General features: G+C 31.9%; 1 protein-coding gene and 1 non-coding gene across 2 annotated transcripts in view; one reads left to right on the top strand and one right to left on the bottom strand.

Annotated features, from left to right (window-relative positions):
- Positions 1 to 537: 537 nt before the first annotated feature.
- LOC147388892 (small nucleolar RNA R71) lies at positions 538 to 644 on the top strand. Its single transcript, XR_015171074.1, has one exon. It is a non-coding gene; the product is annotated as a small nucleolar RNA R71 (small nucleolar RNA).
- Positions 612 to 13,337, bottom strand: part of LOC147388891 (uncharacterized) — a 35,241-nt gene continuing 22,515 nt past the window's right edge. The window contains 3 exon segments of the mRNA XM_086419673.1: positions 612 to 902; positions 975 to 1,166; positions 2,244 to 2,399. Of these exon segments, the coding sequence (XP_086275799.1) occupies positions 612 to 902; positions 975 to 1,166; positions 2,244 to 2,399 (639 nt within the window).

Below are 13,337 nucleotides of genomic sequence, written 5' to 3'. Positions count from 1 at the left end.
CGCAACTCTGAATCAAATCCTGCGTTATTCGCAGTTTACTGTCTTTCATACTTTGTATATTTTGGTTCATTGTCATATACAGGATCTGTTGGTTATCGGTTTCCTTTGTTTTGAGTTCCGCAGAACGCTAACATAAACAGAGGAAACTGTCCAAGCTTCAAGGTTCGACCTTGGGATTTGTGTTAGTGTTTGGCGGGGCGTCACAGGCCTTGACATTCCAAAGTAGGATGATTCCCTGCACAATTATCACAAACTACATTAGAAACTACAACATCATTCATTTTCTTAAAATTATTATTTAAAATAGCAACTTGAGCAGCCAAATTAGTAAAAGCATCAATGTCATGAACTCCGGCTGTCCTTTTCTATGCATTCCTATCAGATTTCAGGAAGTTGTTACTAGCCATGACTTCAATAAGTTCATATCCTTCCTCCAGTGTCTTGTTGAAGAATGCTCATCCACTTGTTGCATCCACCATGGTTTGAGTGTTTGAGAGCAAACCGTTATAAAATGTTTGCACTTGCATCCATAACAGTTGTCCATGGTGTGAGCACTTCCTTAAGAGATCTTTAAACCCCTCCCAAACTTCATAGAGAGATTCTTGATTTTGCTATAGAAAATTGGTTATATCGTTCCTCATCTTCGCAGATTTTGCTGGTGGAAAGTACTTAGTCAGAATGGCATTAACCAGCCCATCCCATGTAGCAATGGTTCTTGAAGGTAGCGAGGTCAACCATGCCTTAGCCTTGCTATTCAATGAGAACGGAAACAAACGCAGTCTTATTGCATCATCAGTCACCCGATTGTGCTTGAATGTATCACAAATTTCCAAGAAATTTGCAATATGCAGATTTGGATCATCATTAGCCAACCCCCCAAACTGAACTGAAGATTGTATCATCTGAATGATGGCAATCTTGATCTCAAAATTGTTTGCTTGTATAGGTGGCCTTCAAATGCTAGAGACACCCACATTAGGAATAGAGTAGTCCCTCAGTGCTCTATTCGGGATCGCATCTCCACGTCCACCATTAGTCTCTTCTTCCGCCATTGTTAAAACTCTTTGTTCAGTTATTTGCTTGCGCTCCCTATTTAGCCTTCTAAGTGTCTTATTGATAACAAGGTTGATTCGCACTAAATCCAAGCTCCTTGTCCGTCTCATACACTAAGAAAAACTTGAAAAGGGAAAAATGAATAAAGTAAGAATAAATAAAAATCAAATTAACAATAAAAGTAATTGGTATTAATATTAGTAATCTTTAATCCCTGGCAGTAGCGCCAAAAACTTGATGCTTATAATATATGCTAGTGAGTGCACTAATTGTTTCAAGTAATAGTATAAGATATCATTCCCATGAGGATTAAGTTACTAAGTACCAAAAATAATCACTTAAATTACGATTTGATGAATCGAGAATTGTATAATTGCAAATTGAAATAACAATGAAACAAGAAACAATGGATTCTTATGGATTAAAAACCTAGGGTTTTCGACTTCACTATAGATACTCCTACGTAATTAATTATTCAAAATAATTCCAGCTTTGCCTTATTTGGAAGTTTAATTCCCTATACCAACTAGTGTTTTCTCTCGAAATACGCTAGATTACTCCTGTAAATATTAACTCAGCACATCTCTATGTGAATTTAAATACTAAAGAGTCATAAAATCTGTGGAATTATCATAAATTGAATTACTAACCTCTTAGAACATGCTAAAGTACTTCTACCGTTCATTCATTCTAACGTGATCTATTTTATTGATATAACCTAGATTCTAATTCTCATTATAAACCTAGATCAATAAATCAATCAAAACTTTGGCCTTAAGATTTGACAGCATTAAACTCAAAATAGACACACAAATAAGTAATTGCAAAACAAGAAATTAAATTTGAATAAAATAACTATGAAATTGTATCTGAGCTACATCTCAATCCTAGAAACCAAATTTAGTTCATAACGAAATACGAAACAAACATCTTGAAATTAAGCATAGAAGAAAGGAAGAATAAGCCAATAAAATTCGAGATTGCAGTAGCAATCACTTAATCTCCTATCCCCCTTCTTATCTAGCGTTTCCAAGATCTCTCAATAAACCCTAAAAATAAACTACTTATAGTCTCCAAACATTCTCAATACAATTGGGGTTAAATCCCCTTTAAATCGGATCTAAAAGATATAATAACAACACGAGACGGAGTGCAAAAAAGGGATCGCGCCGTGGCGGGCATGTACCCACCACTGCGACGGCTAGCTCCTGTTTTGGGGCATTTGTTGATTGAAACACAAGTGTCACGGCGGCCTCTGCCTCTTGTACGCCATTCTCCGAAACTTCGTCTTTTCTTCCAATTTCACCTCGAATTGCTTCCTTTTCGTATTCTTGGCAATTTATTACCTAAAATAATAAAAAGAACGATTACTAAATAAAATCATTCTCAAATTAACAAAATTAGAAGTAAAATTACATAGAAGAAGTCGTTACAAACCGACTTATCATCGTCGTATACGAATTATTTGTATATTTGGAATCACATGCACACCTGATAGGCATAGATGAAGATCATTAGTCAGTAATCACTAAAAATCTATACTAATCGAACGTTTTGACACATCGAAAAGAGATCCATTACTTACGGTCACATCAAATGGCCAGCCTGAGCCAGATAAATGGTCAACCAAGTGTGGTAAATGCAGTGACCGGCCACAAAATCAGGAACTAAAAGGCAGTAAAGAATATGAAACATCAAGTCCTAACTAGGAACGATCCAGTCGTGAATCCCAACTCTCTAATTCTACTACTCCACCAATGTGTATTATGTATATGTTGCCTTATTTTGATATATAAAATGAAATGCATGTTTAATGTTTCCATTTGATCAATTAGATTTGTATATAAAAAAAATGCTATAGTAAGCACTGTTGATTGATATAATGTCAATTTTAAAATGTTTAGTTGCTCATTCATGTCTATATGTACCAGTTTATCGTAATTTCTTCTGTAAAACTTTATATTATTAAAATGATTTAGTATGCTTATTCGTTAATGTTAGGAGGGGTTATTGGCAGAAATTGTTTGTTTCCTTACTAGGTAACCTTTGTTACTCATCCGTTCCTTTCTATTTTTTTAGCTTCAGAGTCTGTAGTTGCGAGACGGGCGTAGAACCGTTTAGTGGGGACCATCTGGTGGGTCAGATAGATGATCAGAGTCCATTACCTAGTAAGTACTGGGGCTATATCCCCTAGTTGTGTCAGTTTTTTTAGAGGTATTTTAGATTCTATATTGTGTTAAAAATTTTGTTAGTGTGAGGAATTTCTGTATAATCTTGTATATAAATTTCTTCTTTCGTACTTTGATCTATCGTACGATGTATATAGGCTTCTACTAGTTTTATATTTTGTATGTATATATACAGGATTGTATGTCGTTTATCAGGTGCAAATTGAACGCCTTGAAATGCTAACATAAACAAATGAGACCATACCGAAATTTCAAGGTGTCACCTAGTACCTTGAGATCTGACATAGGGATTTGTATTTGTATTTGGCGGGGCGCCACATTACCATACTTGCGGAATCATTTATGCGGCTCAGGCTGGTCATTTGATGTGATCGTAAGTAATGGGTCTCTTTTTGATGTGTCAAAATGTTTGAGTACTATAGATTGTTAGTGATCACTGACTAATCATCTTTGTCTATACCTATAAGGCGTGAATGTGATTTTCAATTATACAAACCATTCATATACAACTACCTTTACATTACAAGTTCTCTAGTAAAGATAGAGAGGAATAAACCCGGATTCTAGTTGTGACTCCACTCTTATATGCGTTTCATACCATGTATGAGTTTGTTTGCCTCTACCGTACTTCCCAAGATACTACACCACTCCGGATGATGTGACGCACAATACCTTCAGGCATGCATAGGCTCTTTAACAGCTCACAAAATAGTTATATATATATATATATATATTATTTTCATTTGAAAACAAAAGAGAAATTAACAATACAAGGATGAGAATAGATATCCAATTTCCTACCATGCAATTGTGGCCACCCGACCTAAAATAAATAATAGAACTCGAAGCCTTTATGCCAATAAAATTTAAATAAACATGCAACTAATTTTTATTTCTAGATATCCTTCACCAACCTACACACAACATTACAATGTAAAATGCAGACATGCATAATGAACAACACCTATTTTCGATTATCATTTACTTTTGGTTCAAAGCCAATCTCATTTTCAATTCATAATCCTATTGTCACCTATTTTTCATTAACCCAATACATCCATCAATTAATCACTCCAAATCACTCTCATATTTCAACTAATCAAGTTAACAATCAAGTTACATTATAATTAAAAATCGTATCTTCCAAAACTTCGTCAGAGATAGGTACTTTCTTCTAGGTCACAACATTTACTCATGACTATGATAAAGGGCACTCTCTTCTGATATGTCCGACCTGACACACTATCCCTTCAGGTATTGATAGACTCTTTAACAGCTCACAAAATATCTACATATATATATATATATATATATATATATATATATATATATATATATATATATATATTTTCATTTGAAAACAAAAGAGAAATTAACAATACAAGGATGAGAATAGATATCCAATTTCCTACCATGCAATTGTGGCCACCCGACCTAAAATAAATAATAGAACTCGAAGCCTTTATGCCAATAAAATTTAAATAAACATGCAACTAATTTTTATTTCTAGATATCCTTCACCAACCTACACACAACATTACAATGTAAAATGCAGACATGCATAATGAACAACACCTATTTTCGATTATCATTTACTTTTGGTTCAAAGCCAATCTCATTTTCAATTCATAATCCTATTGTCACCTATTTTTCATTAACCCAATACATCCATCAATTAATCACTCCAAATCACTCTCATATTTCAACTAATCAAGTTAACAATCAAGTTACATTATAATTAAAAATCGTATCTTCCAAAACTTCGTCAGAGATAGGTACTTTCTTCTAGGTCACAACATTTACTCATGACTATGATAAAGGGCACTCTCTTCTGATATGTCCGACCTGACACACTATCCCTTCAGGTATTGATAGACTCTTTAACAGCTCACAAAATATCTACATATATATATATATATATATATATATATATATATATATATATATATATATATTATTTTCATTTGAAAACAAAAGAAAAATTAACAATACAAGGTTGAAAATTGATATCCAGTTTTCTACCATGCAATTGTGCCCACCCGACCTAAAATAAATAACAGAACTCAGAGTTTCTACACCAGTAAAATTTAAATAAACATGCAATGAATCATTATCCCTGGATATCTCTTTACCAACCTACACACAACATTACAATGTAAGATACATACATTACCCCTCGAGTGTGACTCCTACATTTTACCGTTTCATCCCCATTTTTCTTTTTTTCAATTCTTGCACTTTTTTACGTTTTCAAACACATCATTCATTTTCTGAATTCATTTACTCAAATATTCATTTTCTTATATCAAATCTTTTTTCACACATTGAAATTCATTTTTATCATTTCAATTAAAAATTTACAAAACTTATATCAAAACAGGATCCGAGTAGTGCATAGAACCCAACTGGCGGAAATAACCCGGTGAAATATCCTACCCACGTATAATTTGTTATAAAATACAATTAAACATACAAAATATGCAAGTTCTGGCATGAATTTGAAATAACTAAACGAATTTTGCAGTTTTTAAACCCAATACAAATTTTTGATAAATACCCTAAATGCAGTTTTCACAATCTATGGTTATCAATAAAATTAAGAGTCCTTACCAATCGCTATCCAAGATAATTAAAGCACGTGCGTGAAAATCAAGATAATCAATATGGAAATCGAGGTGGATCGAACTTCGAAGCGGTTGATTTTTAAATTAATCCTGTGATTTCGAAGATCTCGATGCCCTGGTCCTTTTTCCCTTCTGCAGCGGAAAACAATTTGGCCCCAAAATGGATGAAATCCGAGGTATAAGATTTGAAACCCCCGTATCACGTACTGCTGATTTTTGACCATACGAGACAAAAGAGAAGAGAAAACGAAGAGAAATTGGGTGGGTTTTGTAGAGAATGACGTTACAGACGTTTTTCCCTTCTACGTCGGAGGTCGAAGAATGACCGTTTGGGACGAATATGAGTTTGAAAGTCGAAAAAAATAAATTTGTTTTAAAAACTCATGGCTAGTTTTTGGACATTTTAAAATGACGATGAGTAGTAAATTCATTTGAATAATATTTTTGAAACGAAATCAGTATTTTACCTATTGTTTCATTTGACGATAACTTGACTGTCCGAACTCAAAAAGTGATGAATGAATACTCTATTTTGTCTAATTTTTCATTTCAGATCTAATTGTGTTCTCAAATTCTACAAATTACATCTTTAACAAAACTTTACTTTTTAGACCCGATGGGACCCTAAAATTGATGTCATTTTTGTTTTTGATGGTAATTTGACTTTTTGGGCTCCAAAAATGACAAGTAAATAGTTCATTTTTTATAATTTTTCATTACGAATACAAATGGTGTGATCAAATTTGAAAAATTCTTGCTCTAGTAAAAAGTTATTATTTTAGCCTAGTCGGATTCAAAAATTGAGGATTTTGCAACTTTTCTGTTCGAAGTCGTATTTGAGTATGCTTATAGGCTAAAGTATATTTTTCAACCATTTTGAATCTAATGGTGAGGTCAAATTTCATTTAAAATGACTAGAATAAAATCCTACAGTTTTACCCCAAGTCCCACTTTTAGGATTTTTTCAAAATTCAACTATTTATTTTATTCGAGATACGAATAAAAAACATGGGGTTTTATAAGAAGTCAAAGTGAATAGAAGCTATAATCAAACATAGTCATGATCCAAAATCATCAATCTCATATATACATTAAATTACGAAGTCTCCAAACTAATACATATCTCTTATATATAATCATAATAACCGTTAAAATCCTATGACAATCTTTAAATTACTCCTTAGGGACCTCTTCATATGAATCTTCGTAAACAAGTACCTCAACAGTTAAAAAATCTGAAAGAATTAATGGTAGGGTGAGTAATAGGGGAATTACTTAACAGGATTAACGCCATTCTAACAATTAGTAACAAATGCAATGTATAATCAAATTGAATAGTTTAAATAATGTAAGTTCTAATACAACATAACATTCAGATAATGTCTAAACAAAAATAGTAAACAATTATAATAATCATCAATCTATGAATTCCTATTAAATATAATCTATCAATTTTTAAAGTAAACTGTCTATTTATCATTATAAAATAAAAATATATAATACGAACACGATGGTGTAATCGATAAGACAGTAGAGGAACATGCTGATACACCAGCCTCAGTATAGACTATTATTATTTCAAACTTCTCACGAGTTGGAATCCCAACATTAGCATATAATTTTGTGGTCGGTCGTTGTTACCACACGTGGGTGACCATTTATCCATCTCAGAATTGACCATTAACTAAGGTCCAAATATTCATATCAATTACGTTGGTCATTCGTTTGACGACTACAAAATAAAAGTTATCACTAACTAGCCTAGGACTGAACTTCCCGTGTCTAAGCCTATTAAGAGACAATATATATGAATGTCAGACCATCTCTACATTATACAAAAGCCATCTTTACACACAAATGTTCTCTTCGATCTCACGAGCTATACTACCTTCTAAGGTATCCTATACTACTGAAAAAAATAGAACATCAAGTGTTATCCTAGATTAACCTGTCACTTCTAGAAATATAGCAATGCATCACTCTTTTTAGGTATTTAACAAACTTTTTCTAGTAAACAAAAATAGTTTTTTATAGTATATATATAGTTTTTTTATTGAAAATACTAAGTAATGGTAGTGCCATCCAATTCCATCTATCCATCAATCCATCATATCTCCATATAATCATGAAAATTTGTGAGATATTCATCAATCTATCTATCATGCAATAGTGTTGTCTTAAGCCACTGCATACTTCTAAAATCATTGTCCTATCAAACAGTCAAGAATATACATTCTCACTATCTATCTATTAATCAATTGATCAAATGTCTATTTCCTATGTATCTATCAAAGTTGTGATGCCCCCCGAAACACTAACACCAAGCCTTTTTTAAAATCTCGAGCTATAAAGTGATACCTTGAAATTTCAACATGGTTTCCTCTATTTATGTTAGCATTCCAAGACACTCAAACACCTGATAAACCATACACATGATGTCCTGCATATATATACAAAAATAAAATAATAATACAAGCCTATATATATCTAACAACGTAAGGTAAATTAGAGTGTAGAAGGAGTTAATAATGTACAAGATTCTATTGAAACTCCATACTTGAACAAAAGTCCCAACACTCAACCAAAAATCTAGAATACCACCTGATCAAAATAATGATGCTAGGGGACTATAGCCCTAGTACATACCAGGTAACAAGTTTTAGTCGTCTATTTAACCAACCAGGTGATCCTCACTTCCTAACGCTACTCTACACCCGCCTCGTCAAGTGTACAACTAGAAATTAAAAAAAAATAATAATGAAAGTGTGAGTAATAATAGTTACCTAGTAGGGAAGCAAATAATTGTAAAGTCCCGAGTTTTCGATTTGTATCTAGAGGAAAAATAAATAATTGAATTTTGAGAAAATCTTGAAAGTAGGACTTAGGGGTAAAACTTTAGGATGTTTCTAATCATTTTTAGTGGAATCAGATCTCACTATTGGATTCAAAATGATTGAAAAATATATTTTAGCCTGTAAGCACTCTCAAATGCGAGTTTAAACAGAAAAATTATAAAATGCTCTATTATTGAGTCGGATCAGGCTAAAGTAATGAATTTTTACTAAAGAAAGAATTGTTAAGATTCAATCATACCATTGAGTTGGTAACAAAAAATTATTGAACATGTACTACTTACTTGTCATTTTTGAATACCAGAAAGTCAAATTATCATCAAAAATGAAAACGACGTAAATTTTAGGGTCCCATTGGATAAAAAATATAAATTTAAGTTGAATTTATAGAAATTTACCACACCATTAGATCCGAAACAAAAAAAATAGATAAAATAGAGTATTCATTCGTCACTTTTGGAGTCTAGATGGTCAAGTTATCATCGAACGAAACAATAGGTAAAATCCTAAAATTTTATATAAATAAATTTTTTAAATTTTTTTACTATTCATCTTCGCTTTAAACAATCCAAAAACTAGCCAACGGATTAAAATTTTTTTTTTCAAATTTTCAAACTCAGATCTATCACAAACAAGTCGTCGTTGACTTTCGCCGTAAAAGGGAAAAAGGTCCACAACCTTGACATCTACATGATCCACCCAACTTTTTTTCGTTTCAACTTCTCTTTTATCTCGTCTCATCAAAAATCAGTCATATATATACGGGGATTCCAAAACTTCAACCTCGAATTTCGTCTGTTTCAGGGTCAAATCGTCCTCCATCGTAATAGGGAAAAATGACGATGACGTCGAGATTTTCAAAATTATCGGGTGAAATTTAAAAATCAACCGTCTCAAAGTTTGATTCCCTTCAATTTTCACCCTGACCATCTCTATTTTCACACACGCACTTCAATCATTTCGTACAGAAATGGTACGGACTCTCAATCTCTATCGGTAAACATAGATTTATGAAAATTGCATTTAAGATTTTATTAGAAATTTGTTATATATTTTCAAAATATAGAATTCTTTTTCGTTATTTCAAATTCATACTAGAACTTGCATATTTGATATGTTGAATTGTATTTTATAATAAATTATACGTTAATAGGATATTTCACCAGGTTATTTCCGTCAGTTGAGTTCCTGTGCAACGTTTGGACCCCTTTTTTATTTAAGTTTGGTACTTTTTCAATGTTATTGATAAAAATAAATTTTATAGTTGAAAAAATAATTTAATATTCAATGAACTCATATTGAGTTAATGAATATCAGAAAGTAAATATTTTGTTTGAGAGATTGAAAACTATAAAAATCAAAAAAAGGAAAAAAATGTATGTACTATAAAATGTTAAAGTCACACCTGAGGGGTGATGTCTGCATTTTACATTGTTGTATTGTGTATAGCTTGATAAACGGATATCCAGGGATAATGTTACTGGTTGGACGTTTATTTACTTTTCTATTAGCGTGAAGCGCTGTTTATTTTTTCGTTCCTTTATTTATTTTAGGTCGGGTGGCCACAGTTGCATGGCAAGAAACTGAAAATCCATTCTCAACCTTGTATTATTAATTTCTCTTTTATTTTTAAATGAAAATAATATAATATATGTAGCTATTTTGTTAGCTGTTAAAGAGTGTGAATGCCTAAAAGGGATAATGCATCAGATCATCTGGAGTAGTGTACTATCCTGGGATGTACGGTAGGGACCACCAAATTCATATGTGGTATGGGACATGTATGAAAGTGAAGTCACAACTGAAATCTAGGTTTATTTCTCTCTATCTTTATCAGTTAATATGTAATGTAAAGGTGGTCATGTACGAATGGTTTGTATATTTGGGAATCACATGCACACCTGATAGGCATAGACAAAGATGATTAATCAGTGATCACTAATAATCTATAGTAGTCGAACGTTCTGACATATTGGAAAGAGATTCATTACTTACGGTCACGTCAAATGGCTAACCTGAGTCAGATAAATGGTCAACAAAGTTAGATAAGTGTAGTGACCGATCACAAAATCAAGAACTAAAAGTCACTAAAGAATATGAAACATCATGTCCCGACTGGGAGCGATTCAGTCGTGAATCCGAACTCTCTAATTTCACTACTCTACCATTATGTATTATGTATCTATTGCCTTATTTTTATATATTAAGTGAAATGCATGTTTAAATGTTTCCATTTGGTCAGTTAGATTTGTATAAAAAGAAAATATTTTAGTGAGTACTATTGATTGATATAAAATCAATTTTAAAATGATTAGTTGCTCCTCCTTGGTTATATGTACCAGTTTATCATAGTTTCTTCTGTAAAACTTTGTATTGTTAAAATGATTCAGTATGCTTATTTATTAATGTTAGGAGGGGTTATTGGTAGAAATTGTTTGTTTCTCTACTAGGTAACCATTGTTACTCACCCTTTCCATCCTATTTTTTTAGTTTTAGAGCCTGTAGTTGGTAAGACAGGCATAGAGCCAGTAAGTAAGGACCATCTGGTAGGTCAGATAGACGACAACAGTCCATTATCTAGTGAGTATTGGGATTATTACCCCTATTTGTGTCAGTTAGACCAGGAGTATTATAGATTTTGTATTGAGCATTAGGGTTTTTGTTAGAATGAAGATTTTCAGAGTAATCTTGTATATTGTTTATAATTTCACACTCTGATCTATCTTACATGGTTAGATGTATATAGATCTTCCGTTGTTATTCTATTCTTGTATGCATATACAGGATATTGTCGATTTTATTTATCAGGTGAAACAGGTTGAATGCCTTGGAATACTAACATAAACAAAGGAGACTATGTCAAAATTTTGAGGTGCCACCTAGTGCCTCGAGATCTGACATGGGGATTTGTGTTAACGTTTGGTGGTGCCATAATAATTCTTTTCAATAACCTCATCCTAGCATTAATGAGTAAGTATTCTGAATCATTTCAATACATTTAAAGTTTTAAAGGATGAAAACTACAATTAACTGATATATTTATATATATATATATATATATAGGGATAACCAATTAAACAATTAAAAATTTACATTACATTAATCAATAGTACTTACTATAACATTTTCTTTTTACACGAATCTAATTGATAAAATTGAAGCAATAAACATACTTTTCATTTTATAATCCAAAATAAGACAATAAATACATAATACACAATGTTGGAATAATGAAATTAGACAGTTGGGATTCTACGACTAGATCACTCCTAATCAGGACATGATATTCCAAGAATAAATTCTTAGTTCCTCATTTTCTAACTGGTTGATGCATTACTATACTTGCGGGACCATTTATCCAGTTCAAGTTGAATGTTTGACGTGACCGTAAGAAATTGGTCTTTTTTCAATGTGTCAAAACGTTCGACTACTTAAGATTGTTAGTGATCACTAATTAATCATCTTCGTCTATACCTATTAGGTGTGCATGTGATTCCCATTATACAATCTCATTCGGGTATAATCACCTTTACATTACAAGTTCACTAGTGAAGATAAAAAAGAATAAACCCAAATTCTAATTGTGACTCCACTCTTATATGCGTTCCATACCACATATGAGCTTGGTTGTCCTTACCGTACATCCTAAGATAGTATATTACTCCGAATGATATGACAAACTATCCTTTCAAATATTCACAAACTCTTTAACATTTCGTAAAATAACTATATATATTATTATTCTTTTAAAACAAATAAGAAATTAACATTATAGAGTTGGAAATTGATATTTAGTTTCCTATAATGCAATTGTGGCCCAACGACTTAAAATAAATAACAGTACACAACGTATAATCGTAAATAAACATGAAAGTCATCTCGTGACAACAAAAAGTAAATTAATCCTAAATATCCATTCATTAACTCACACATAGTATCACAATGTAAAATATAGACATGACCCCTTGGGTGTGATTCTGATATTTTACTATTTAATCCCCTTTTACCCCTTTTTTTCGATTTTTGAACTTTTTAATTTTTCGAACACAACATTAATTTTTCAATATTCATCCGCTCAATATAAGTTCATTGAATATTAAATTATTTTTCAAAATTTTAAATTTATTTTTATCATTTAAATTGAAAAATTATAAAAATTTGATCAAAACGGAGTCCAAGTACTACACATGATTAAACTAGTGAAAAAATTTAGGTGAAATGTCCCACCCACATATAATTTGTTATAAAACATAATTAAACACATCAAACATATAGGTCTTGGCATAAATTTGAAGTAACGAAAATAATTCTATGTTTTTGAAAGACATTACAAATTTTTGTTAAGAACCCTAAATGTAATCTGCACAATTTAAGGTTATTAATGAGAATCATAAGTCTCTACCAATCTTTGGGTGTTAGAATAAAAGAATGTGCATAAAAATTGAGACGACCAGCGTGGAAGTTGAGAAATTTCAGAATTTGATACTATTGATTTTTGAATTGGACCTAGTGTTTTTGAACATCTCGACGACGCCGTCCTTTTTCTTTTGTATGGCAGATGACGGTTTGAACTCTAAGTCAATGAAATCAGAAGTTGAATGGCTACAACCCCCGTATAT

The sequence above is a fragment of the Akebia trifoliata genome, chromosome 12 (assembly GCF_017979445.1).
Source record: "Akebia trifoliata isolate Shusen 1 chromosome 12, ASM1797944v1, whole genome shotgun sequence".
NCBI lineage: Eukaryota > Viridiplantae > Streptophyta > Magnoliopsida > Ranunculales > Lardizabalaceae > Akebia > Akebia trifoliata.
Note: the sequence above shows the minus strand (reverse complement) of the source record. Positions and strands in the feature narration are given on the sequence as shown.